The sequence below is a fragment of the Ambystoma mexicanum genome, chromosome 1p (assembly GCF_040938575.1).
Source record: "Ambystoma mexicanum isolate Mex_15411 chromosome 1p, UKY_AmexF1_1, whole genome shotgun sequence".
In the NCBI taxonomy this organism is placed as follows: Eukaryota; Metazoa; Chordata; class Amphibia; order Caudata; family Ambystomatidae; genus Ambystoma; species Ambystoma mexicanum.
In genome coordinates, this window is record NC_090921.1 from 1,356,001,380 (window position 1) to 1,356,028,489 (window position 27,110).

At 46.4% G+C, this 27,110-nt stretch overlaps 1 protein-coding gene across 1 annotated transcript in view; it reads right to left on the bottom strand.

Moving 5' to 3' along the window:
* The window catches only part of SPHK2 (sphingosine kinase 2), a 374,111-nt gene that overhangs the window by 171,552 nt on the left and 175,449 nt on the right, over positions 1-27,110 (bottom strand). The window contains exons 4-5 of the mRNA XM_069607036.1: positions 8,822-8,916; positions 1,392-1,507 (exon numbers count right to left, since the gene is read on the bottom strand). Of these exons, the coding sequence (XP_069463137.1) occupies positions 1,392-1,507; positions 8,822-8,916 (211 nt within the window). The remainder of the gene's footprint in view (positions 1-1,391; positions 1,508-8,821; positions 8,917-27,110) is intronic.

Sequence of the window (27,110 nt, forward strand, 5' to 3'; positions counted from 1 at the left end):
GACGGTTCAGACACGCTACTGCAGCATAAAGGGAAAAGAGGGTTACGAAGAGTATTTAGACTACGTAAATTCGAAATCCAAAAGATCCCTGATCGTTAAGCTGCGAAAAGGTATCAAGCCTTAGCCATAAATGGAACAATAATGTATCTGCAATGTGTCCGTTGTGTGGCAACATGAATGAGAACATTGTCCTCTTTCTCATGATATGCCCAGTAACATTGCTACTGAGGGAATGATATCTAAAGCCACTATTTTTGCCTCAAGGATGCCGAACGATGGACGGGCCACGTCAGTCTGTCTTAATTCTAGTGATGTGCTTGCAGTGTATGCTACTTGTAAATATCGTGTGTGGGCTTGGAGATTAAGAGCAAAAAAGATACTGCTGCACTGATTATGTTGTTGGACCTAAACATTTTATGAGAATGTTTTATTGAAATGTTTTTTCTAGTTTTGTAATGTCAATATTTTGTACTCTTCCTGTGTGCATTGCATTAATGTATTTGTGGTGAAAGTTGCTTATGACTTTTTTGTTTAAATAAAGCATTATGAAAGGAAAGTCCATATGGAATGAGTCTCTGCGCTTATGCCTCAGCATTACTTTTAAAATAAATGTTGCTAAGTAACATGCTACAGCCCCGACCCCTTCACAGGGAGGGCATCCCAATAGCATAAATGAAAGAGGGATGTTACACTGGGAGTATTTATTGATGTATAAAACAATCAAGTCATTGCCTCCCATCACCCATTGTTACTGTTGATGTACTATCATGGTTGTCCACTGTACAGAGCTTCCTGACAAAGCACTACTGAACATATGCATAAATACAAAAATAAACAGCATATTTCTAGAAGTTCTCCTTAAAAGCACAGTCACTTCTTAGGAGTTTTGACTTCTAGTGTAATCCCCTTTAAGAAATCCTATTACAAGAATGCTCTTTGCACGCCTTACATGAATTGACTTTATAAGGCTTGTCCCTTTAGACAAGTTCATATTATGAGAAACATCACCTGTCAGAGTTCCAGGTAGAGTACAGCCTATTTCAGAGTTCCAATTATAGCACAGTCTCTTACTAGAAGTACCTGCAATAAGCAGTTTATTCTCAAAAGTCCTTTTATGGGCACACTATGTAAACATTCCCTTACAAAAACATTACTATACTAATAACTAGTGAATAGAACAGAAAAAATTACTGTATCAAGAACATCCCCACCAAGTGTTTTTTCTCACAATCCCTTTAATGAGCCTAGCATATAAACCAATCAGTACACCACTGCAAGAGATATTATGAAAATCCTTCAACTAAATGAAAGAATATCATAAACAGAGGCCATGTTATTGAAATGATATGGTTTGAAAATTATTTTACTACACCACTTCTTAGTCCTCTTACCCCCCATTAAAGTTGAGGGCACCAGCCAGGGCATTCCCAGAGCCACATGGCAGGATTCCAACGGGCATCTTAATTGCTTGCTCCCAATCCAGACGCTCCATCAATCCATTTATAACCTATTTGAGGAGAGAGGAACACAGTTTAGCTCTCGAAAGCAGAAAAGACACTTTGTATATCTCACATGGACCATGCCATTTGTTGTCCCAGTCCATTGCTATCGCTATGCTCCTGTTATTCTTTGAAGTATTCAGAAATTCATCTCTTCCCCCAGGACAACAGGTGTCATCCTATGCATGCAGACATATGGACTACAGTCATTAGTAAGAACTGATACAGAAGAACAAGTTACTTCTTACCTTGTAACGTTCTTTCGGTGGGATGTTCCTCCGACGTATTCCTCATCTTTGAGAATACGTTTCCAGCTTGCTGGCCTCGGAAATTTTTTCTGTAGAGGGTGCTGCGCGTCGACGTCCGCCGAGTCGATGTCCCTCGATGGCCACTGTATCGGCGCCGACGTCACCATGCCCATAAATAGCCAGGCGCTGCGTCCGTTGCTCAGTTCCATTTTGTAGCATAAGAAAAGTCATGCCTGAATTGGTTATTTACCTTCAAGGAGTGTAAGCTGCAACCACAAGGGAAGTATTACTGTGGGGATGGATGGGAGGGGCGATAAGGAATACGTCGGAGGAACATCCCATCGAAAGAACGTTACAAGGTAAGAAGTAACTTGTTCTTCGAAGGGATTGTGTCCTCCGACGTATTCCTGATCTTTGATAGACTCCCATAGCAGTGGCATGTGATTGGAGGTGGAAGTAAGAATGTTATGTATCCCTTTAGGGATGGACCGAATGTAATACGGCCTTGCCAAATCTGGTCTCTTGACTAGTGGAGGAATCCAGGTTGTAAAATTTTGCGAATGTATGTGCGGACGACCATGTGGCAGCCGCGCATATGTCTCGGACCGGTACCCCTCTTTGGAGAGCCGAAGAGGCTGCGATACCCCTGGTTGAATGAGCCCTAAGATTTTGGGGTGGCTCTTTCCCTGCCAGTTTATAACACTCCAGAATGGCCAAAATAATCCACCTGGAAATGGTTTGTTTTGTTATGGGTAGTCCCAACTTGTGACCCGAGTATCCTACAGACGGTTGGTCTGCTTGCCTGATCCTAGCCATTCTGCTAATGTAAAAGCTGAGAGCTCGCCTTGGGTCCAGCCCATGTAGCCTTTCTTCCTCTTTCCCCGGATGGAGAGGAGGGTAGAACGAAGGTAAGGTAATTTTCTGAGTAATATGAAATTCAGAAACCACCTTTGGGAGGAAATTAGGCTTCACCTGTAGGACAACTTTGTCCTTGTGGAAAATTGCATGTGGGGGTTTACAGGAGAGAGCTTGTAGCTCGCTCACCCTCCTAGCAGATGTTAGTGCTACCAATAGGACAGTTTAAGCGTGAGAAATCTCAGCGAACAAGAGTGAAGTGGTTCGAATGGAGTGCCCATTAGGAAGTTTAAGAATAAACTGAAGTCCCATAAGGGAACCTGGAATGGTTTTGAAGGGTAAACATTAGTTAATCCCTTGAGAAATTGTATCACTAGAGGTAGTTTGAATACGATGGTTCCTCCGCAGTGCGCTTGAAGATAGAAAGCGCAGCGAGATAGCCTTTTACAGTGCCAACTTGAAGGCCTGAGTTTGCCAAGTAGAGTAGAAACGATAACACTGTTGGTGTACCACATGAAAAAGGGTTGATATTCTCTTCCCTACACCAGCTGCAAAATTTGTTCCAACGGCAGCGGTATAAAGACTTTGTTGCTGGCCTTCTGGCCGAAAGCAACACCTCCATGACGTCATCAGGGAGGTCCCAATCCTTGTACCTCACCCTTTCAGAAGCCAAGCGTGAAGGTTGAGGGTTCTGGTGTCTGGATGGAGAACCGGACCTCCCTTCTGCGAGAGAAGATTCTCTTTGATTGGAAGACGGATTGGAGGGCAGATGGACATATCTAGAAGATCCAGGTACAACGTTCTCCTGGCCCAGTCCGGGGCAATTAGGATCATGGTTTTCCGGAATCTTCTCAACCTCCTGATCATTTGAGGAATAACAGGGGCTGGTGGAAACGCGTAGAGGAGTGGAAACTCCCAGTCCACTACGAACGTGTCTCCTAGAGCTCCTCTCGGGGGAAATTCCCTTGAACAGAACAGATCGCACTTCCTGTTGGTGCTTGTGGCGAACAGATCCACCTGAGGGGTTCCCCAAAGGGCGAAGATCTCTTGAAGGACTTCCTGAGCTAGCTCCCATTCGTGGGAGACTGTGCTCTGCCTGCTCAGCGCATATGTTGTCAAGTTCTTCTCTCCGGCTAGGTGGACTGCCGATAGAGAGATTCCTTCCTGAATTGCCCAAAACCAGAGCTGCATTGCCTCTCTGCACAGTGGCAGTGATCCTACGCCTCCCCTTTTGTTGAGATAGTGCATGGCCACCGTGTTGTCCGTTATTATCAGGACATTCTTTCCCTGTACTGATGGCAGGAAAGCTTTCAGCGCTAGTCTGATCGCTCTTAGCTCCAATAGGTTGATGTGTAGTCTGGACTCCGATGGAGACCAACGACCACTGATGGTCAAGTCGTTGGCATGGGCTCCCTACCCCGTGAGTGAGGCGTCTGTGACTACTGTTATCTCCGGCCATGGTTGCCAAAACAGTTCTCCTTTCAAGATGTTCTCTGGATAGGCCCACCATTGAAGGTCGCGGGCTACCTTGTCTGGAATCCGGAGGAGATCTGTCATTCTCCCTGAGAATTGTGACCACTGAGTTCTCAGTGCCCACTGAAGAGATCTCATTCTCAGGCGAGCCTCTGGCACAAGGAAGATGCAGGATGCCATGAGGCCTAGCAACCTCAAAAAGTCGAAGGCTGGGAGATGTTGGGCATTTTGAAATTTGTTGACCATCTGAAGAATATCTTGAGCCCTCACCTCTGGTGGCGAGGCTTTTCCCAGGGAAGTATCCAGGACCGCTCCTATGAACTGGAGTCTCTGATGGTATCATCTGTGACTTCTTTAAATGAGGGAGAAGCCCAGTTTGTGAAGGAAGTGGCAGACATAATCTAGCTGGATCTGAGCTTGTTCCGAAGACACAGCTCTGATCAGCCAATCATTCAGGTAGGGGTAGACGTGGATCCCTTCCCTCCTTAGACTTGCAGCCACTACCGACATTAGCTTGGTGAAGACCCTCGGGCGGAGGTCAGCCCAAATGGCAGAACTTGAAATTGATATGAGAGTCGCCAATTGCGAACCTCAGGTATTTCCTGTGTTTGAGATGGATTGGCACATGGAAATAAGCATCCTGAAGGTCCAGAGATACCAGCCAGTCCTGGAGCAGGAGGGCCTGAAGGATCTGAGAGAGAGTTACCATCTTGAACTTGTCCTTTCTGAGGAACTTGTTCAATTCTCGTAAGTCCAGGATGGGTCTCAGTCCTCTGTCTTTCTTTGGTATGAGAAAGTAGGGGGGAAGGGGGGGGGTACCAGCCCTTGTTCCTGTCCGCTACAGGTACCGGTTCTATGGCACCTTTCTCTAGCAGGTCTATGATCTCCTGCAAGAGGAGCGGATCTGGAACTTTTAGAGAGCTGTGCCCCGGTGGATGACTCTGAGGGATGTGTAGAAAGGGTAGGCAGTAACCCTGGGCAACTGTCTCCAATGCCCAAGCATCTGACGTTATAGCCTGCCATTCCGTCAGATGGTGAGTTAACCTGCCCCCTACAGGTGTTGTGTGGAAAGGCCTCAGAGTGGTTTGGGGGCGGCTGATGCAGATGCCGAGGGTAAAGAGGCACCTGCTGATGCTGCGGCTTTAGTAGTTTTGACCCGTCCACCTCGGGTAGGTCTTCTTTGGCCTCTTTGAGCCGGCTGTCCTCTGCCTTTCCCGAATGCGGAATAATAGCGAAAGGACTTTACTCTTCCAGAGGTTCCTGAGGGGCGAAAAGGAGTTTGGCGGATTGCAGCTCCTAACCATTTTGCCGCTGCTTTAGATGTCTGCAACTTTTCCAGACTGTCATCAGCCTTCTTTCCAAATAACGAAAAGCCGTCAAAGGGCATATTCAAAAGTCTGGCCTGTACATCTGGAGCAAAGCCAGACTTTCGCAACCACGCATGCCTGCGGATTGATGTACTTGCCGCCATGGCCCTGCTGATACTGTCGGCAGAATCGATAGCAGTTTGAAGTGATTCGCACATGGCATATTTGCCATCTTTAATAATCTTAAGGAAGGCTTCCTTTTCCTCTCCTTCGGGTATGCAGTCAGCCGCTGATGAAGCACACTTCCACAGTGTGTGACTGAACCTGGCGAGCGTACAGGTGGTGTTGATCGACTTCAACGCCATACTACAAGCAGAGAAGACTTCTTTGCCATAGGATCGTACCTCTTGTCATCTCTATCCTGTGGGACAGTAGGGTAAGCCGTCCTACTGCTAGATGAAGTTGCCGCTTGGACCACCAGGCTCTCTGGAGTCGGGTGTTTTGGTAAGTATTCAGGGTCAGCAGCCGCTACCCTATACTTGGCTGACAATCTTTTATTGACCGCAGGGATAACTTCAGGAGTTTCCCAATTAGATGTAATTTTCCTTTGTAAGGCTGCATGGAAGGGGACCACAGGGTCCTCCTGTGGACCTTTGTCTAATATTTCTGTCAGGTCATCCTGTTGAAAAACAGGCGAAGGCGCAGACCAACCCATAAATTCAATAATTCTTGCGATAAGGGTTCTATAGGGTATTTCGGCATGTTCCCCTGGGTCTGGCTTAACAAATTCCACTTCTGGGGAAGTGTCCAGCCCACTTGCCTCATGTAGTGACTCCTGTAGGTCCTTCAATCTTCTTTCCTCAGAGGTGAAATCCTCTGAAATAGGCAGTGTGGTCCTCTGCAACCCAAATGTTTCCTGGTCAGAATCTTCCCCCCCTCTCCATAAATTGAAGATAGTCCAGGGTACTCTGACCTCTGAAATTGTGTAAAACCCATCTCTAAGGCAGAAGGAGCCAAACTCGTCATTATTGGGCGAGAAAACGTCGATGTCGTTGACGCCGATGTGACCGGCTTCGAAGGTGCCAAGAACAGCGTCGAGAAGACTGGAAGAGGTCTCGAAGAACTCGAGAGGATCGGGATCCTACTCAAGGATGTCGACGACGGTCTCGGCGTCGAGCCGGAGGCCCTTGGAACCACCGTTGGCTGTGGAGTAGCCTTGGTCTTCTCTTTCATCGGCGTTGATGTCGGCGTCGACGATGGCGTCGAGTCGATCGACTGATGCGTCAAAGAACCCTTCGACAACGGCGTCGATGGCACCGATCCATGCGTCGAAGGAATCTTCGACGACGAAGATGGTGCCTTCTTACCCGATGGCTCGTGGCGCTCTCGGGTGGAATGTTTCACCGGGTGCAGCAAATCGCTGCGTTTTGATTTTTTGGGTTTTTCACCCGGGCTATCACCCTCAGCTGTCTTCGAGGGGGTCGAGGCCGCTTTCTCGAAGACGCTTAACATTTTCTTTCTGTATTCCTCCCACTCTGCCTGAGAGCTGTGTTTTGTGGGACAGGAGACCCTTTCTGGGGAAACAGAAGACGACGAGGAAGGGGATCTTCGACGTCTCTTTTTCGAGTGTCTTGATCTCGACGAATGATGGGAGCTACTTCGAGATCTCGAATGGGAATGTTTTCAACGGTGAGGAGACGAATGCCTCGACTCAGCCGAAGAAACCTTTGAGGAGGTTTTGACTGACTTACCTCTCTTGAGCTTCCCCTTGCGCTACTTCAAGGCTTTCGCCGTCATGGACATGCAGTCCTCACACTCCGAACAATGGTGCTCGGCTCCCAAGCACCACAAGCAGATCCTGTGTGGATCCGTTATCGACATTTTTTTACAGCAGTCTCGACATTTCTTGAAGCCGGATTGCGGCGTCGTCGGTTCCGATGAAGATGCCATCGAGAACGAGTTGGTATTTATTCGAGTAGATATAGAGGGTTATCCTGACTGAACTGAGCAACGACGTTCCGAGGCCCCACGAAGCGCGGCAAAACGGAACTAAGCAACGGACGCAGCGCGTGGCTTTTTATGGGCATGGTGACGTCGGCGCCGATACGGTGGCTGTCGAGGGACATCGACTTGGCGGACGTCGACGCGCAGCGCCCTCTATAGAAAACATTTCTGAGGCCAGCAAGCTGGAAACGTATTATCAAAGATAAGGAATAAGTCGGAGGACACAATCCCTTCGAAAAGTAGGTTTACTTGTAGATACCCTTTTTTAATGTGATGCTATACTTTATGGTCAACCCTTAGAAGTTTTGTTTTTATGCAACCAACATGAAGCCGCAGATAGCATGACTGATTGTTACTTTTTGTGATCATTAAAGTAGCAGCACCATTTTATTTGTTTACAAGTGTCCTCTCTCGTATGTAATCTTATATGCCTCTTCAACTCCCAAATTATTTACTTTTGCATCTTTTTTTCTGATGCTCAATTCCAAATGTTAAAGGTTTTAACCTACAACAGGCTTTTTTTTTGACATCCTCCAACCAATTTCCAACATTAGAACAGTATCAGGTATATTCTTTTCCATTCTCAAGTTTATGTGAACAGTTACAGAAAAGCCAAGATGGAAAATGAGTGCTGGAGTAGCGGGAATTCTGCCAAGGCAGGGACGTTAAAACACACACTGAAAAAACAAAGCAAGGTTTTTCAGTTTGCTGTCCATTTATAGAGTTTAAAAGTAATAGATCAAAGTCAATTTAATTAAAACATTTGAATGCCAATAGAACAGTAATGTAATCATTCTGAATATGTCTGAGCAAATGAGAACTATTCATAAAAAATACGGAATCATAACAGTCGGTTACAAACAAATTAAAACGTGCCAATCACATCGCGATTGAACCATTGCACTTGTTTCCTTCTACATATGTTCAAGTAATGGGAGTCAGATATTACTGCTGAATTCAGCAGCAAACAACCTCCACCCAACATCTTTTCCGCCTTACGAATTTCTGTAGTTCTATCCAGTGGCAAACAAAAATATTTGACAGTGCCAAACCAAATTTAATCACTGCACATGAACTGCCCCCTTTCCCACCTTACACACCCAACCCCTCACACACACAACCTTCAGTGACAGCACTGAGTAGGCTCACCGGGTTCTTTTTATGACACCCCAAGCTCTGTGTGGTGTTGTGTACTTTAAACCTTACCATCAATCGGGTTAACCTTTGCGACATAGAGGGAGACTGCTATGAGCCACTGTGGCTTTGCAGACTAGCCAAAAGATGCTGTTGAGTTGCTGAGAAAGCAATACATTTCGTGTAGAATGTTGGCGTCCACCCAAATTACTTCCAGTACAACATCTATGTCCAAAACGGTTATACAGGTATATTTATGAAATGTACGTCCAGGTGAGATGCCAACCACAAGTACAATTACCTCGTAGAGCAGTCCATCTCCAGAGATGATGACTATTCCGTCCCACTCCGTCAGGTTGATGCCCTGTACCAGCTCTCGGGCATGGTTCTGTCGCTCTGAAATCAAAATAGAAACATCCACCAATCGAAGGAAAGCTGCAAATGACATACGATCCTAACCCGCCCACACTTTTAAACTTAATTTAAAAGGATCAAGCCATTCCTTGTAATTACATTTCTATTAATGATTTTCAATAAGTTACTTTTCCAAGACTGACTGGAACAAAACGGTTTGGCGCAATTTCAGCCACGATAAACAGAGCAGGTTTTGCAGCATTTATGTATCTAGTAAAATACAGGATGTCAAAACGTGTTTCCATTAGTGCTGCCACTTGACAAATGCCTAAAGGCAGAGAGAAATCAACAAGATTGTATTCCCTTCTTTTACATCCGAAATTGTAGGAATATTTGTGAGAAACCCATGGGATGCAGCATTGAGGTCCAGGATAGCTTAATGGATGGTTGAACTGCTTAAAAAGGTATGGATTTCACATCTCCACACCAAGAAATAAACTCAACTCGTGCAAGTTTCTGATTATTTTGTTAGTGGTCCGTTTTCAAAAGATTTAGAGTAGTAAAAAGTTTTTCTATATGGAGGTCTGGCCTATAATGCTAGCCTTCACCTTTTAATACGGTATTGTATGTATCGAACAACAGGTTGTCAATTTGAACCAAATTTGTTACAAATTAGGCAATAACAGAGACCGAAGGTAGGCCTAAGGCAAGGTGCCTTTACAAAAGTCCATTGATTTTATGAAGCGGCACACACCAGGGGATGAAGGCTTAAGAGTGGATCAGAGACTGCAGGATAGATCGCATGTTTTTGAAATTGACCGCCCGAGGTCAGTCGCAGGTTAAGGATCTTGTTGTCAATGGTAATGCACTAATACGTTGCACACGTGACCAATGAAGTGTAAGTTAGGGCTGTGCGAAGTTGCCCGACTTCGCCTTTACACACTTAATGAAGTTTTATGCTAATCTCCAAAAGTCGATTAGGGTGCCAAGGTTTCTGCAGGCTCCATTAAAAGACAGCAAATTGGGTTTTACAGTGCACACATGATAAGAACCATAATGGGTGCTCTGGAGGTGCTGCATTTTTCCAATCGGCAAACTGCTTTAACTGAAGAACAAATTACGCTAATGCTACAAGCCCAATGAAGGAAATGGGTAAAGGGAAATATTCCAGAAAAACACTGTTTTCTTTAATATACTCTTGAAAACCGATTACTTTAAACGCTGATAGAGATGAGCAAGACATGCACTGCAGGCAGCAAGGAGGTTAGATCGTACATCGCTTCCACGTCCTATTTTTCTCTCGTGGCAGGACAGGGCGTTAGATTGACTATATCTTCATAACCGGAGGCATCTGGATGCATCCATTTGCTTGCTTGACATTCTCACATGTTGTGATACTAAAACAATGATATCACAAACTACTTTAATACTAACTAGTTGATTAATTTATTTTACTTTCTTACTTAAAAAAGGTCAGAACTCAGAGTTGACTTGCAAAATCCTTATTACTTACAATAGGGGATAGTATAATTATAATTGGTTATTTATAACGTGCTTAATACTGAAGAGGTTTCTAAGCAGGTCCCTGGGATTCAAACCTATGCTGCTCTGTGTCATCTTGCTTCCAAGACGAGCGCGTTGCCACCAAGCTATCTTACCTGTGCATATTCCCAACAATACACTGTCACCCCGTTTAACTTCTAGCTTATTATAATGTTAGAAATCTTCCAATTGACACATATAAAGCAATTTTACGTGCAAGGAATTTGAAAACCGTGTCACAGCTTCAATTAAGTGTTGCAATTGTAGCTGGACTTCTGCTCTGTACTGGCGTAAGCAGCAGGCATTGTGACTACATAAAAAACCTAACAAATGATTAGAGAGAAGTAGTGATGTCGCAACTAGCCTGTAAGAAGAATATCATTTACAGACTGTGACAAAAAGACTTCTACTGCAGTAATGGGATGAATAGTGAATACAACGCCTTCTCAGCCCTCACACGTCCACAAATCAACAGTTATCCCAATCAAAGGTAAAACAGGCACAGACAAGACATATACCTAATTCGCCTTTTGTGGTAATACGGGCAGAGGAAAGGCTATACACTTAGACAGGATGTGAATGAATGTGAGACAGTAGCAACCCAAACAACAATAGTACAACCATTGCAAAACACATTAATGTAAGATTAATGTTCCATAAAAATATGACATGCATTACTTACTGTAATAGCATTTCTGATGATTGTATCTGTTTAGAGTCACATGCTGTGCATTTAGTCCAACATCTAGTGGTAATCGCAGAGTATTGCATATTTCTTTAGAGGATAGGAAGGGGCCGTCGACATGGGTGTGCTTGCAACACCATCCCTAAGGTGACGTGTAGTGTACCCAAAATCCCTCACGTGTCGAGGTCTCTCTGATTGTGTTTTCTGCCATGAGGGAGCCTTATGACTATCGCGAGTGAGTACACAGAAAGATGTAAGATGTCTATGTTCCTTCTAATCCAAGAGGGGAGGAAGGGTGGCGCATGTGAATCTAAGCAGATACAGCAGTAGCATTTCTGGTGATTGTAAGTACTACATGTCTTCTGATGCTTGTTAATCTGCTTAGACTCGCATGCTGTGCATAGACTAGCGAGCAGTACACAGAGATGGTGGTGGAATGTGAGAAGGAACAGTAGAAAAGATGTCTTAGCACCGCTTGTCCCACCTGAGAGTCAGACCTAGAGAGACTATCTAGGCAGTAGTGTTGTGTAAAGGTGTGTACAGAACTCCAGGTTGCTGCTTTGCAAATGGACTCAAGAGGAACATTTGCAATACATGCTATGGAAGACCCAGTGCCCCGGGTAGAGTGTGATCTAGGCTTAAAAGGCAGATCTCTCTTGGCAAGAGTGTAGCACAGTGTGATGCAGTTTACAATCCACTTAGAGATGGCGGATTTAGAGACAAGGTCCCCTTCTCTACGAGCGGCCACTGAAACGAAAAACTGGTTTGTCTTTCTTAGTGGTTTAGTCTTTTCCAGATAATATACTGAACTGAAAGGGCCTGTAGTTCAATAACTCTTCTTATTGATGTGACTGCCACCAGGAAGGCAGTCTTGTAAGTGAGTGCTTTAAGGCTAGCCTTCTGCATAGGTTCAAAGGGAGCCCCAATTAGCCTTGTCAGAACCACATTCAAGTCCCATCCGGCAGCTGGTTGGAAATAGGGGGATTAAGTCTCTTAACCCCTTCCATAAAAGCCTTGATCACTGGAATTTTCCACCACAAAACCTTTTTCTGGGACGTAATGTAAGCTGAAAGTGCAGCTAAGTGGACCTTCAGGGAATTTTAAAACCAGACCGGAGTCGAGTAGGTGAGTTAGGCACAGGCCAAAATGTGTCGGTAAGCAGTTGATGGGATTGATGCTCTTGGAATGGCACCAGATGATGAAGCGCTTCCATTTGTTGGAGTAGCAATGTCTGGTGTTAGGCTTTCTTGCTTCCGCAAGTATGTCCATGCATCTCTGAGGAAGTTGGAGGTGTCCGAACTCTATGACCTCAGGAGCCAGGCCGCTAAATTCAGAGTTTGCGGACATGGATGGAGTGTTTCCCCCCCTGTCCTGTGACAGCATGTTGTACGGGCATGGTAGCTTCCTTGCACGGGAGAGTGACATTGCGATCATGCGAACATAGGGGCCTCCAGAATCATTGTGACTGGTTTCTGGTACATCTTGTGCACTATCGTGTTGAGTAGGGGAGTCGGGGGTGGGGTGGTCGGGTGGAGAGCGTAAACAAATTTCCCTGACCATGTCATCCATAGACCGTTCCCCTTGAAGCGGTTCTGTGGGTAGCTGGAGGCGTAATCTGGGCATTGTGCGCTCTATAAAGTTGCAAACAAGTCAATCTCAGGGAAGCCCCAGCCTGCGAAGACGTTGAGAATGTCTTTGTGCAATCGCCACTCGTAATCCACAGGTAGTGGGAAGTATCTGCTGAGCACGTCCACCAGAAGATTGAGTTCCCCCGGAACGTGTTGCGACAGTAGGAACATCTTGTGTTTGAGAGCCCATTTCCATACGTTCTGAGACAGTTTGGATAGCCCTGGAGAGTGAGTGCCCCCTTGTTTGTTCAGGTAATACATGGCCATGGGGCTGTCTGCGAGGACTAGGACCGTCTTTTACCTGCAGGTGTGTTTTAAAAACCTTCAGGGCTTTGAATACTGCTAGCAATTCCAACAGATGTATGTGGCTGGATGCTACGCTGGGGACCAAACGCTGTATGCCGTCTGATGAAGGAGGTGAGCCCACACCCCGTCAGAGATGAGTCTGTGGAGAGAGTGGCTTCTACTGCGGGGGTGGTGAAGGCCTTCCCCCTGCAAGAAGTTTTCTCTTGACCACCACTGCAGAGAGAGAGAGAACAAGGGCTGCCGAAACAACCACTAGATCGTCACATTGTCCACTGGCCTGACACCATTGGCTCAAGAGCCACTCTAGCATGGAACGCATGCGCAAACGTGCGTGTGGGACTATGTAGATGCAGGAAGCCATCATCCCTAACAGTCGCATGGCCTTGCGTACAGTCACATCGCGATTGGCTACATAGTGAGGGATATGGACAGCATGTTTTGAACCCACTCATTGGAGGGGAAGACGAGCCCATCTTTGGTCCGAATTAGAGCCCTCAGAAATTGCTGGACTTGGCTGGGGTTTAGGCTGGACTTTTTCATGTTGATCGAGAATCCCAGCCTGAAGAGGAGATCTACCATTTTCTAGGTATTTGAAAGGCATGTTCCATACAAATCCCCTGTTATTAGCCATTCGTCGAGGTAAGGATAGACTGGAATGACTGCCTGTGCAGGTGAGCCGCTACTAGCGCCAGTACCTTCGTAAACACCTTTGGGGCTGAGGCAATGCCGAAGGGAAGGACCTTTAACTGATAGTGATTGTCCTCTATCATGAACCTTAGGTACTTTCTTTGCACTGGCAACATTGAAATATGAATGTATGCATCTTTCATATCCAATGTGGCAATGTAATCCCCTCGTGTTAACGGAATTGTACGAACGGGCCGCATCCAAAAGTTTGCATGGACAAAAAGTCCTAAAAATGCTACCACCAAAGGTTCGAACCACCAAAAGTTTGAACCTTTGGTGGTAGCATTATATTTAAGAATAAAAAAAAAATTAAAAAAAAAAGACTGCAGGGGTGTCCCCCTTAACAGTATAGTGAGTGGGCGTTGTGGGGGGAAACCCCTGCAGCCCCCGTTAAAAAAAATAAAGACAAGGACCCTGCGGTGCCGGTTTCCGATCACGAAAGTGAAAGGGAACTGGCGCCACAGGGACTCAGCGTGAAGAAAAAGGTAAGTAGGGTAGGTTTATGTTGGGGGTGTGGGTGTGTTGAGGGTGGGGGTGTGTTGAGGGTGTGGGTGGGGGTATGGGTATGTAGGTGTTGTGTATGTGTGTTCACAAGGGAGTTTTGCAAACCTTTGGTGGTTCGCACATTTCTCATGCAAACTTTCCGGTCGGGTCACGCAGATCTGTGTTAACAGCGGGATTACGTCCTGCAATGTTGTAATTCTGAACTTTTGTGGCTTGACAAATTTGTTCGCTGGGCGCAAGTCTAACACAGGGCACATGGTGAGATCCTATTTGGGTACAAGGAAGTACACTGAATAAATACTCTCCTTTACCTGATGACAACTTCTATGGGGCCCTTTTCTTGAAGGATCTGCACTTCTTCCAGCAGAATCTGCAGGTGTGCTGGCGAAAGGCTGTTGGTGGACGGTATGAAACAAGTTACTTACCTGTAACTGTTGTTCTCCAGCATGGGTCTGGCATGGATGCACATGCTCATGAATATTCCCCATCATCAGGCTGGGAATCCTCGGTAAAGAAAAAAATCAGTTTCAGTTTCACTTTTGTACTGTCTTTCTCCTAACAACCAATCACTGGTCTCTGGGTCATACTGCCGCCAGCCAATGACTGCCCTCTACCTAAGCCCCTCCTCTGGCAGCCATCTTCAAATTTGGTAGCACGTAAAGTGGCAGTAGGACCAAGAGAAGAGCCGCAGAGGGGTAGGCGGGAGGGCTCGCATGGGAATCCATGCAAGACCCATGCTGGAGAACAACAGTTACAGGTAAGTAACTTGTTCCTTCTCTAGCATGGGGTCTGGCATGGATTCACATGCTCATGAATAAAGGATACACAGCAGTAGACACATGCACAACCATGGGAGGCGGCAAGGCTCAACAATAAGCATCTCAGCATCTCACCATTAAGCATCTCTTACCTCCTCACCAGGCTCACCTGCAAGCGAACAGGATGCGCAGCACTGCCCGGCTGATTCTGGACTCCTCCCTGGAATCCCTGTCGACGCAGTAGAACTTCGTGAAGGTGTGCATCGACCTCCACGTAGCAGCCCTGCAGATTTCAAGCAGGGGTACACCAGACAGGAACGATGTAGTGGCAGAGATCGCTCTGGTTGAATGGGCTCTTGGACGGCCAGGCAACGGTCGGTTTGCCAACTGGTGACAATGGGTGATGCAGCCGGAGAGCCACCTGGAAATGGAAGCCTTGGAGAGGACCATCCCATGGTTCATAGGGCCAAAGTTCAGAAAAAGTTGTGACGTCTTCCGGAAACTCTTCGTGAGGACCACATCGAGCTTCAGCATTCTAGCCCCATCCAGCGAGTGCAAAGTCCTCTCAGCTGGCGAGGAAGGCGCCGGGAAGAATACAGGTAACACCAAGAGCTTGTTTAGATGACAGTCCAACGGCACCTTGGTAATGAAGAGTGATGCGATTGCAGCACTACCCTCGGCTTGTGGAATGTCAAATAAGGTGGTTCACAGAGAGAGCCTGGATCTCTCCCTCTCGTCGTGTGGAGGTGACAGCCACAAGAAAAGCTGTTTTCCACGACAGAAATTTGAGAGCCGCCGAATGCATAGGCTCAAACGGAGGACCCATGAGCCTAGTAAGCACCACATTGAGCTCCCACGCCGGAGCCTTCACCAGCGGGAACGAGCAAAATAGTCTCTTGACAAACTCCTTGACCAATCGATGCGAACACCAGGATGATCGTCCAGGAGATCTGGTGTAGCGGGAGATAGCCGCCAGATGAACTTTGATGGAAGCAAGGGCCAGTCCAGCCTTGGCCAACAACAGCATTACCTGCAGAGCTGTGACTCGTAGAGGCTCGATCTTCTGTGCACGGCACCAAATGGCAAACCTGTTCCATTTATGTCCATAGCATTTAAGAGTAGACGATGCTCTGGCCTTGACATTCACTTCCTTGCAGTCCGCTGGGAGATCGTAGACCCCAAATTCTATCGCTGCAGGAGCCAGGCCTACAGGTTCAGTGATCCTGGGTTGTGGTGCAGAATAGAGCCTCCATCCCTGGTGAGAAGATCTGCGACCACCGGAAGTTTGACTGGAGGGGCCGCTGACATGTCGAGAAGGTCCGGTTACCATATCTGTCTCAGCCAGGCTGGTGCAACGAGGATCATCCTGCACCGGGCCCATCTGAGTTGATTGACTAGTCGAAGAAGCAACAGCAAAGGAGGCAACGCATACAGGAACAGGCCGTCCCAGGGGAATGAGAATGAGTCCCCCATGCTCTCCGGCTGGGGAAACCTGCTGGAGAATCTCCGGCACTTGGTGTTTGTCGCTGTCGTAAATAGATCGATCTGGGGATTGCCCCATAGGCGGAACAGGTGACCCACTTGGTCCAGCCGAAGCTCCCACTTTTGGCAAGAGCGCAGTGTTCTTCACTCCTGCCAGGTGAAACGGGATGAGGAACATCCCTTGGCCAACGGCCCAGTGCCACAGCTCCTGCGCTTCTTTGGAGAGCGCCGAGGACCTGGTGCCCCCCTGTTTCCTGATGAAGAACATGATGGTGGTGTTTTCCATGAAGACCCGCACCACCTTGCCCTTGAGGGACGGAAGGAAAGACTTGAGGGCCCAAAACACTGCTCGGTGCTCCAGGATGTTGATGTGCAATGCCTTCTCCTCCGGCAGCCACAGGCCTCTTGCGTGAAGGCTTCCGGTGTGAGCGCCCCATTCTTCCATGGTGACACCCGTCATAACCGTCTCCTGGTAAGGTGGGGTCTGTAAATCCGCACTGCCGGACAGATGTGCGCGAACTCCCCACCACTGTATCGCTCGATGGAAACTCTCGTTGTGTGATCTTGTCCTCAAAGCTTCCCGGCACAGCCTGCACAATCGAATGAGGTATATGCATGATGACATCATGCCGAGCAGAAACTTGATGGACCTCACCCTTGCAATCTTCAGGGCCAACAGCCGTTGTACCTTGCCTAAGATGGCCGCTATGCTCTCCCCCGATGGAGACGCCAGGCACAACACTGTTGAGTCGGGCTCCCAGAAACAGCGCATCCTGCAATGGAGTCAAGCAAGACTTTGCATAGTTTATCAAGAACCCCAGATACGTCAAAAGCTGGATGGTCCTCGCTGTGTGGTCTGCGACGATGTCCTTTGAGCTTGCCCGGATGAGCCAGTCGTCCAGATAAGGGTATACGTGGATTCCTCGTAGACGCAATTGTGCACATGGTAAAAACCCTTGGGGCCGACTTCAATCCGAAGGGAATGGCCTTGACCTGGTAATGTTTCCCTTGAACCACGAAGCAAAGAAACTTGCGGTGCCCCTTGTGGATAGGGATGTGAAAGTAAGCATCCTCCAGGTCCAGTGATGACAGGAAATCCCCCTCTTCTAGCTGTCCTAGAACGTGCTGAAGAGTCACCATCCGGAACTTCTGGGACCTGATGTACTTGTTGTGACGACAGAGGTCTAGGATAGGCCTCCATCTGCCGGTCTTCTTTTTGATGAGGAAGTAACGAGAGTACACCCCGGAGCCTCTTTGGGACAAGCTCTATCGCGCCCTTCCTTAACATGGCCTGCACCTCCAGCAGCAGCTGAGGGACGTGGTTTTCCTGCCGGGCCACTGGTGGTATTCATGGACACTTTCCTTGAAATTCCAGGGTGTGTCCGTGGGTGAGAGCGCCCAGCACCCAACGGTCGGTGGAGATGGTTTTCCACACGCTGACGAAGTTCGCCAGTCGGCCTCCCACCGGGGTGCATGCGTGGGGCCCGATGCCACAGCTGGTTCAATCCGGTTTTGCCATCGAAGCACCGCCTTGGGGGCCTTGACAATGACATCCACTAGATTTGGCACGGCCCTTGTAGGTCTCCTGGGCCGACGAGCGGGAGGGTTGACAGTAGGACAAAGTACCTCCACCGAATCCTTTGACCCAACCTTACTTGTGGAAACCTATAATAATACCATGACCATGGCATTAGATCTGATTGCCCCCACCAAAATCCGTAAAGGCAAACAACTCTCCCACCTGAATAACTGGTTCACACCCCAACTGAAAGACCTCAGAACTCAAAAAAGAAAACTGCAATCTATATGGCGACATTCGCCCTCTGAGGAGAACAAAATCAAATTAGCCACCCTTGCCAAACAATATAAAAAGGAAATCATTAGTACAAAAAAAACCACTTACGACGACAGGATAACCAAAGCCAAATCGAATACTAAGGAATTATTCTCCATCCTGCGGGAAATGGAATCGCCCATACCACAAACAGACAATATCCCCAAAAATAAACTCTGGTGCACTAACATACAAAACGCCCTAGCAGGAAAAATCAGCTCTCTCCAAACTAAAATTGCAATTAAAAAAGCCGCCTTGCTAGTGCCACCTGAGCCCACCCCCAAGGCACAGCCCACCCCTAACCAGGCCGCTAACACTCCACACCCCTTCAGCTTCAAACAAATACCCATACTAGAGACAGAAAAAATCATACTCTCCCTAAAACCATCCAATTGTAAAGGCGATAGCTGCCCTCCTCAAAATTATAAAAGATGCAGCGAGAGACCTAGCTCCCTTCATCTCAAAACTGATCAACGCCTCCTTCAAGACTAACCTAGTGCCCAATAACCTTAAACAGTCCTGGGTCCTACCCCTGCTAAAAAAACAAACTCTCGACCCTTCCATCCCGACAAACTATAGACCCATCACCACCGTCCCATTTCTACTTAAAATCATAGACAGGGCAGCCTACCTGCAAATCCAGGACTACCTTGAATCCAATAACTTACTTGGCTCACGACAATCTGGCTTCCGACCCCTCCACGGCACTGAAACAGCCCTGATTGATCTCAAGACTCAAATTGACGAGTTGAAGGATAATGGAAAATCAGCTATGCTACTCCTCCTTGACCTATCGGCAGCCTTCGACCTGGTAGATCATGCAGTTTTATGCAATCACCTCGGCTCTGCTGCCCATTTCTCAAGCGATGCCATAACCTGGGTTCAATCCTTCCTTGCTAACCGGACTATGAGAGTCTTCTCCCCCCTTGCAGCTGCTGATCCCATACAAGTCTCCTGCGGTGTCCCCCAGGGATCATGTGTGTCTCCTACTATGTATAACATCTTTACCAAACCCTTGTTTGACAAGTTGGACAGACTGGGTGTCATCTACACTAACTATGCAGATGACACTCAGATCCTCATCCCCCTTTCGGGCAACTTCTTGGAAGACTCAGCTTTGGTAAATAAGATATACCTCCTCATTCAGGCATGGATGGCATCCCATGGCCTCTGTCTGAATGACGACAAAACAGAGATTCTGATCCTCGGCACAGAGACAGCGATTAAAAAACTAGACCCCAACTACGCCTCATTTAACATTGACAACAATGTCATCAAAGTGATGCCCGCAGTCAAAACCCTTGGGGTCTATCTGGACTCAGCACTCACCTTCAAGCAACAAACTAATTCCCTAGCCTCCTCCACTGCCTATACTTGTAAACTGATCCGAGCATGTAGACCATTCCTAACGGAGGCCAGCTGTATTACCCTAGCTAATGCACTTATCATATCTAGATTGGACTATTGCAATGCCCTATATGCTGGATCTAACAAGTATATCCTAAACAAACTCCAAACTCTCCAAAATAACGCTCTTAGAGTAGCATTAAACTTACCCAACAGAGCCCATGTCTCCACCGCCAGAAGGAACATTCACTGGCTCAAAATTAATGACAGGATCACCCTCAAAACTATCTCACTCACTTCCAAATGCCTCAACAATATAGCTCCCCCCTACCTAGTTAACAGAATCAACAAAAGAACCTCTAATCGCCCCACAAGAATATCTAACGCCTTCACCCTGCTGGTGCCCAGATATAAAAAAAAGCACAGCTGGCGGCGCCAGCTTTCCAGTCACAGCGGCCCAAACTTGGAACAAACTCCCCCTAGAACTCAGAAAGGACCAACCTTACCCAAGTCTCAGACGCAAGGCACTCTTATGGCTACAATCTAACGACATCTAAGGTGATCCCCCTCCGCAACATTTCCATTCGCCTGAGAGACACCCTCTTGACTATGCCCTGCTAACTTGTCCCTAGGTACCCCTACCCCCACTGCCAGTACCCAGCTACAAACTGCGGCTGACCACCACTCAGCTCCTTCTTGCTTCCGATACTTGACAATCAACCGCACTAGTTCTCTCTTACTGCACACCTCACTGAACTGTACCACCTTCCATTCTCTTTCTGTTTCCAACATCTGGCATTAACTGTCCAACACATGCAATCTATAATGTTTCTGAATCTGCTCCTACCGCTTACTTCTGTGTTTGTCACTGTAACCAAGTTCTCAAGTATTCTTGTAATGTTTGCGCCCGGCTACCTGCGGGTTTGGTTTTGCGCTATATTAAATAAACAAACAAACAAGAACCTTGGGATTTCCCGCCGGAAGTCCGAAAGGACGGCCGTCGTCGTAGCGTGCCCAAGGCACAAGCCGTCTTAGTGTCCACCTTGATGGCCTGAAGAGACTCATCCACGGTCTTTCCAAACAAATTGTCCCCGTCGAAGGGCATGTCCAATACCTTCGACTGAACATCCTATAGAAAATTAGCAGCCCGCAGTCGGCCCCGCCGGGGAAGGCAAACGCGGTTGCCTATTTGGTGCAATGCTGTGTCGGCGATGTCCGTAGTCACTGTTTTGGCATGGTCCCATGCCACCTCACCTTCCTGTAGGATCGCCAAAGCTTCCGCCCTCTTGTCGTCGGGAAGGAAATCCAGGATAGTAGCGATCTTGAACCAGAGCGCCCTGTCGTAACGTGCCACAGTGGTGAGGGCGTTTGCGGGGTCTGAAGTTGGAAAGAGCCCGTCGGAGGATGCACACCTGCTGAACCCTGTAGAAGTTGACATGCGCCAGGGAGGAGCGCGACACCTGAGGACCAAGTACCTGAATGATAAAAAGACAAAAAGACAGAAGAGAAGAAGTATTAGCGCGTGGAATTACATAGCCGAAGCCAAACCCAGGAGTGCTGGTGAATTCGGCTAGTTCCCGTCGACGCGGAAAAGGGGACTGAGGTGTGGCGCCAGAAGGCAGAGACAGGGCAGCGCATGCTCCCAGGGCCACACCCACGTGCACCTCGAAATTTAAAAGGGGACAAAGGTTTTTCTGGTGAAAAAGGTTCCATCGCCCGTCCCTTGGAAGGGACGCCCATGCAGTATGGAGGAAAGGGAACGGGACGTTAATAGTATGAACTGTGTAACAGAACTTTTTTTTGTGTTCATATGTTGGATACATCAGGCCTCGAAGGCAAGAGACTTTTTAATGCAAAGAGACTTTACCATTGAACAACCTGATAGCTGGAACGGAACGGTCGGCTCATGCCGGGAAGGCTTGAGCATGTGGCTCTGCTCCGAAGTCCCACCTTGTCCCGTGCTAAAAACATGGGGAAGGGAGACCTCAAGGCAATCACATCTTGACTTATTATTTGAACACCATTTCCTTTATTTTGATACCCTATCCCACACTCTTGTTGTAATTAGTTGTAAGGAATTGTCAATAGGTTTTTCTTAGTATAGGCCCTTTTATTTTGACACAACGCCACTAGGACTGCTGATTTTTCATTTGATGGTCAACGCTTGCTCCCACCTTAGATTTAGGTTTAGCTTAGGCGTTTTTCCACTCTGCATTTATTGTTCAATAAACACCCATGAACTGTGATCACTTGTGTCTGTCTTTACTGTTCCTACCATGAGTTCCTAACAGGTCCCACAAGGTGCCTGTTTGTCTCCAGCTTTGTTCAATTTCTACATTAAGCCCCTCTGTAATCTCACCACTTCTGAAGTCCTTTTTTCCAACTATTCCAACGACACTCAGCTGCTTATGGAACTGAGTGGTGACTATGTATCTTCCATTCGGCTTACCAATATCTATGACCTTGTTAAGGGATGGATGGCTCATAACTGGATGTTTTCAAACCCTGCCAAGACCAAGCTGATGATTTTCGGGTCCTCACAAGCTAGAGCCAAGCTACATCCTGACTACTCTCATTTGAATATTGAAAATAACCGGATCAATATATTGACCAAAGTCTAAACGTAGGGAGTCCATATTGACACTTCACTGAGTTCAGATGTGCAGGTAAATGGTATAGTTGGGAACGCAAAGTATCATCTGAAAGTGCTAAGGCATGTCAAACCTTTTCTACCTCATAAAAAACGTGCAGCTCTAGTCAGGGCAATAATTATGCTGGCAATTGACAATTGCAATGCCCTTTTGATTGGAGCAAGTAACATTCTAAAGAGACTTCAAACATTACAAAATGATTCTGTTCCTATTGCCCACGATATCCCAAGGAGAGAGCACATCACGAATGCCAGAAAAGGACTCCACTGGCTATGTGTGGCAGCAAGAATTTGTTTCAAGGCACTCTTTGTGGCTCATAAATTAGTTTATGGAAATGCTCCAGCCTACCTTAAGGACAAAATAACACCCTATGTTCCACATTGTCAATTCCGTTCCGGTTCTAGCGGTTTGCCGCCTGTTCCTAGATCCAGAAGAGTAAGAGTTCTAGAGCTCTCCTTCATTGTCCTGACAGCTCAATTCTAGGACTCGCTACCCCTGGTACTACGGTTGGAAGCATGTTACCTAACATTTAGGAAACATACTGTTTGAATGATTACATCTTGCTTGTGGTAGCAATGTTCAAAGCCTTTCTCTCATATGTGCTTTTTTCGTCCCGAACTTCTAAGTCCTTGTGTATCTCCCTGATGCCTGCGGCTGTCGGCGCTTAATAAACAAATAAATCTAAAGTAAAATGGAGGAATCCTTCCTCAAACTCACGTGATCCCTGGCTGTCCTAGCTCCGCCACTCTCTCAGCCTGTAGCAATAAAGGCTCTCTCGTGCCACCCAGTAGCGTTAGGCAGGCCTTTGATATGGAATTGCCTCCTTGAAGACAATTCTCAGGAGGGTTCCTGGTGAGAGCTACTGGGCATGGCATGGAGCCATTACAAATCCTCCTAGAAAGTCAGAGGCTGGCATCCAGTCTTTTGTTCCAGGAATGTGGACACTCAGGCGGCCAAGAATCCACATAGCCTTTCATAGCTAGTCTGTGCTCCCAGAAGTGACACTGGTATGCTACAAATCAGATATGTCAGTAATAATTCTGTGAACCATCAGCCACAACACAAAATCATAGGTATGGCTTATATTTCCCAATGGTAACCCTCTATCACTTAGCTGGACTATGTACTATAAGATGGCTAGGACTTTTCCTGCATACCCTACATATCTAGAGGCTCAGGTGAGAGATTGCTCCATTGGAATTTTGGGAACAGCAGTGCACTTAAAGATAAGGTGGTAATTGCCACACTTCCCAAACTACTGATTTGTCTGAATCTAGAGTCGACTCGTCCACCATTCTAGCTAGGTTTTGAGGTATTTTCTATGATCTGCAATTACATTTTAGATCTGCTCTACCATCAGAACCCATAGTGTTGGTTATTGACCGACTGTAAGCTGAAGAAAAAAAACTTCTCTTAGAGATGCTTAAGCTGCCCGTGGTGGCACTGGATGAAATTCGAATGAGGTACCTCGAATTTAAAAGGACACTGTCCACCAGGATAATGGAGCTTGCCAATTAACACTGGGACACTAGGTCAAGCTACAGCTCTTTCGGACTCCAGATCCTTTTGGAATATTGCGTCTAGAAATAGGACAACAGTAGACACTGGGTCTGAGGGCTCCCTTGTGGCACAAAAATCAGAGGAGGTTTGGGTTGATCAATGAGGTTTTATATAATTCTAACAATACCTCCATTGTGGGGGTGCGGGGGGGGGGAGTTGTACTTCCCACTATGAGAATGAGGGGTTCATCTCTCTCCTTTCTCACTGGTAGAGCTGGTAATCATTTTAACTACGCAGAAACCTGGTAAGGCTCCCGTCCTAGATGGTGTGCCTATTGATTTATTCCACTCCTCTTGTGATCTATGGGGGTTCATTTTTATTACAGGTCTTCAATGCAATTCTCTCCAAGTTTATTATTATGTCTTCAACAAAGGTAGCAGGCGCCCCTCTCTCGGAAGAACAAGGCAGGATAACCTGTTCCGTGGTTGTTAACCAGATTGAGAGTTTGCAGCCATCTGCTTTTTGCTCACTGTACCTTTCACAGATGGGAAATATCCATTTGCATACCAGTCTTTGTATAGTTGGAAACTGGGGCTGATTGTTTCAATCTATAAAAAGGGTTGCAAGTCCTCTGCATCCTCCTATCGTCATGTAACTCTGCTGGTGACTATGAGGCTGACATAGCTACACTCAAGCCCATATACTCCGCCAACCAAACTTGGATGGCAGAAAACTGGTTATGTCTGAATGGGGGAAAACCGAACTTCTGCTTGTGAGCTCACCTGCCACACTTAGGAGACTTGGCAAACAATACAACTTATTCACAATTGACCACATTCCAATCCCTGTATCATATGTTTTTAAGACTCTGGGAGTCTATTTCGGCTCAGACCTTTCCATGAATCGGCAAATCAATGCTTTTTTTCGACCTCAGCCTACCAATTTAAATTGATCAATGCAGCCAGACCCTTCCTGTACAAATAGAACTGCTTCACAATTGCAAGAGCAATAATTGGATCTCAGCTGGACTACTGTAATGCCCACTAAATTGGGACATTGGTAAAAAAACATCTCTAAACTCCAGACTGTTCAGAATAATGCCATAAGGGTTGCCACCAGTATCTCTAGAAGGGAGCACATCTCTAGTTTTCCGGTCTTGGCCGCAACTCCCTTGAGGAGTATTGAAGCCCAGCTAGCCTTCAGGAAATCACTGAAAACTAGGCTGTTTGTCTAAATAGCCTCAGGTACCATTACCTTAGGTCTATCCACCTTGACAGGGTGAGGGACTACTTCAATGTAACCTTGACCAAAGTAACCTGCATCAAAGTATCGTATTGTGTGGACTCTATCAAAGTCACATTAATGTAATTACCTTGTACTGTTGGCACTCTCACTGTAACCATGAGAAAAGTAATCGGATTGTAACTAAGACGATTTTATGCAACAGCGCCTCGATGCCCTTAGGCTGTTAGTGCGCTTTACAAATCCAAATAAATATAATAAATAACATTAAAGGTTTTTTTCAGGCCTTATCTTGAAACGCTTGGAGGAATGGGTTGAGGACAATAATATTGGCTTTCAAGAAGGGCACAGGTACTACTCATCAGTGTCTTAATCTATATTTGATTTTGGCTAAATATGCATATGTTTTGAAGTCTCCTGTCTACATGGTATTTATGGACCTTATCTCCGCTTTTGGCCACGTAGTTAGGAGACTTTTGGGCAACACTTGATGGGGGTGCTTAAAAACCTTAATCTGCATGCTGAAAGCCTTCCAAAATGACTGTGTATGTGTCTGGTATGGCCCTGACTATGAATTTAGTAAGTCAATTAGTGTCAACAAGGGAGTCCCAAAGGGCTGTGTTTTGGCTCCGATGTGAACTCTTTGGCCTCTCATTTGGAACCCTTTGAATCAGATGTTCCTCGCTGTGGGGCCAGGAGACTGCCAGCTATCAGTTTGCAGATTATGCTGTTCTCCTGGCCAGAAACCCAAAATCTTTGCAGGTTTTAGTTGAAGGCTATTCTGTATTTATGAAGGAAAGATGCTAAAGGGTTAATTTGGCTAAGTATTTTGCGATGCCGGTTTCTCAAACTACGGGTAAGACCCCCTCAGATTGTGTTGATGGCAAAATCCTGTCCTGTTGCTCTTCTTTTGACTATCTAGGTCTTAGATTCAACAGCAAACTGACCTGGGAGGACCATTTTATCAAACATACACTAGGTGACATTTTTAGATTTGCGAAAATCCGCAATCATAGCTCAGTGGACCATATGCTCACAATGTAGAATGGAAAATCTATTGCAGCAGGAACCTTTGGGAATAAAATCTGGAGGTATGAGAAGACTCTGCGAACTCGACTCCAGAAAATGGTGAATAATTTTTTGTCACACTTATTAATGGTTCCTTCCTCAACCCCAAACTAGGGGGATAGGGAACCTGCAGCTTATCCTTTACAATGTTCCTGCGCAAGCTGTCACCTGTAAGTAGTCGAAGGATCCTCTTGATGCTCTTAATAGTTGTTGCTAATATGGGGGCTTTGATTCTCTTACACATCTTGTCCTATTTTGCCCTCTGTTTAATGGTTTTAGGAAAATATGTATTGTGTGGGCAATCTTAGGGAACCTGGGCTGACAACACCATCCGGCTGTTATATTTATAAGCGCCATCTCATTTGACAGTCAATTGTGCCCTACCTAGTTTTCTGAAGAATGTATGGGAAAGAAGATGTAAACTACTGGAGGGAAAAGGTTGAGCCAGAAATGTTGTCTTCTCTCTGGCGGCATATCCTCAGAGATTTACTGTTCTTGTCTTTTTGTTTTATTAAGCTACAATGTGTTTTTTAACTAATGTAAATGATTGCCATCACTGTTTTTATTGAATGTTTTATGGATTACAATCTGAAAGACTTAATTGAACATTAAACATATATTTCTATATTATCCTGCCACCAGGCAATAGTCTAGCATAATTATAAGGGTTTTGGAGCAGAGGTGCAGATTTAAATGCAACCTCTGTACTGCAGGGACCTTGCTTTCCAAGCAGCTGTCAAACAGGGCACCTGCGACCTCTGAACCTGCATTGTGACACTGGAGATCAGGGGCTGCCTATCAAGCTAGTGATGCAGCAAAGCACTGGTGTACACTTGGCATGGGGTTTAATGAGAGAGGTGTGGAGTCCGGTTAGCAGACCACAGTTTCTAAAATGGATTAGCAACATCATCTTAATAATAAAACTCAAAAATCCTAGGGCTTTTACACCCAGATGGCGATCCTTCAGACAGGCTTTTATATGGGTATTGCAGGCTACCATTT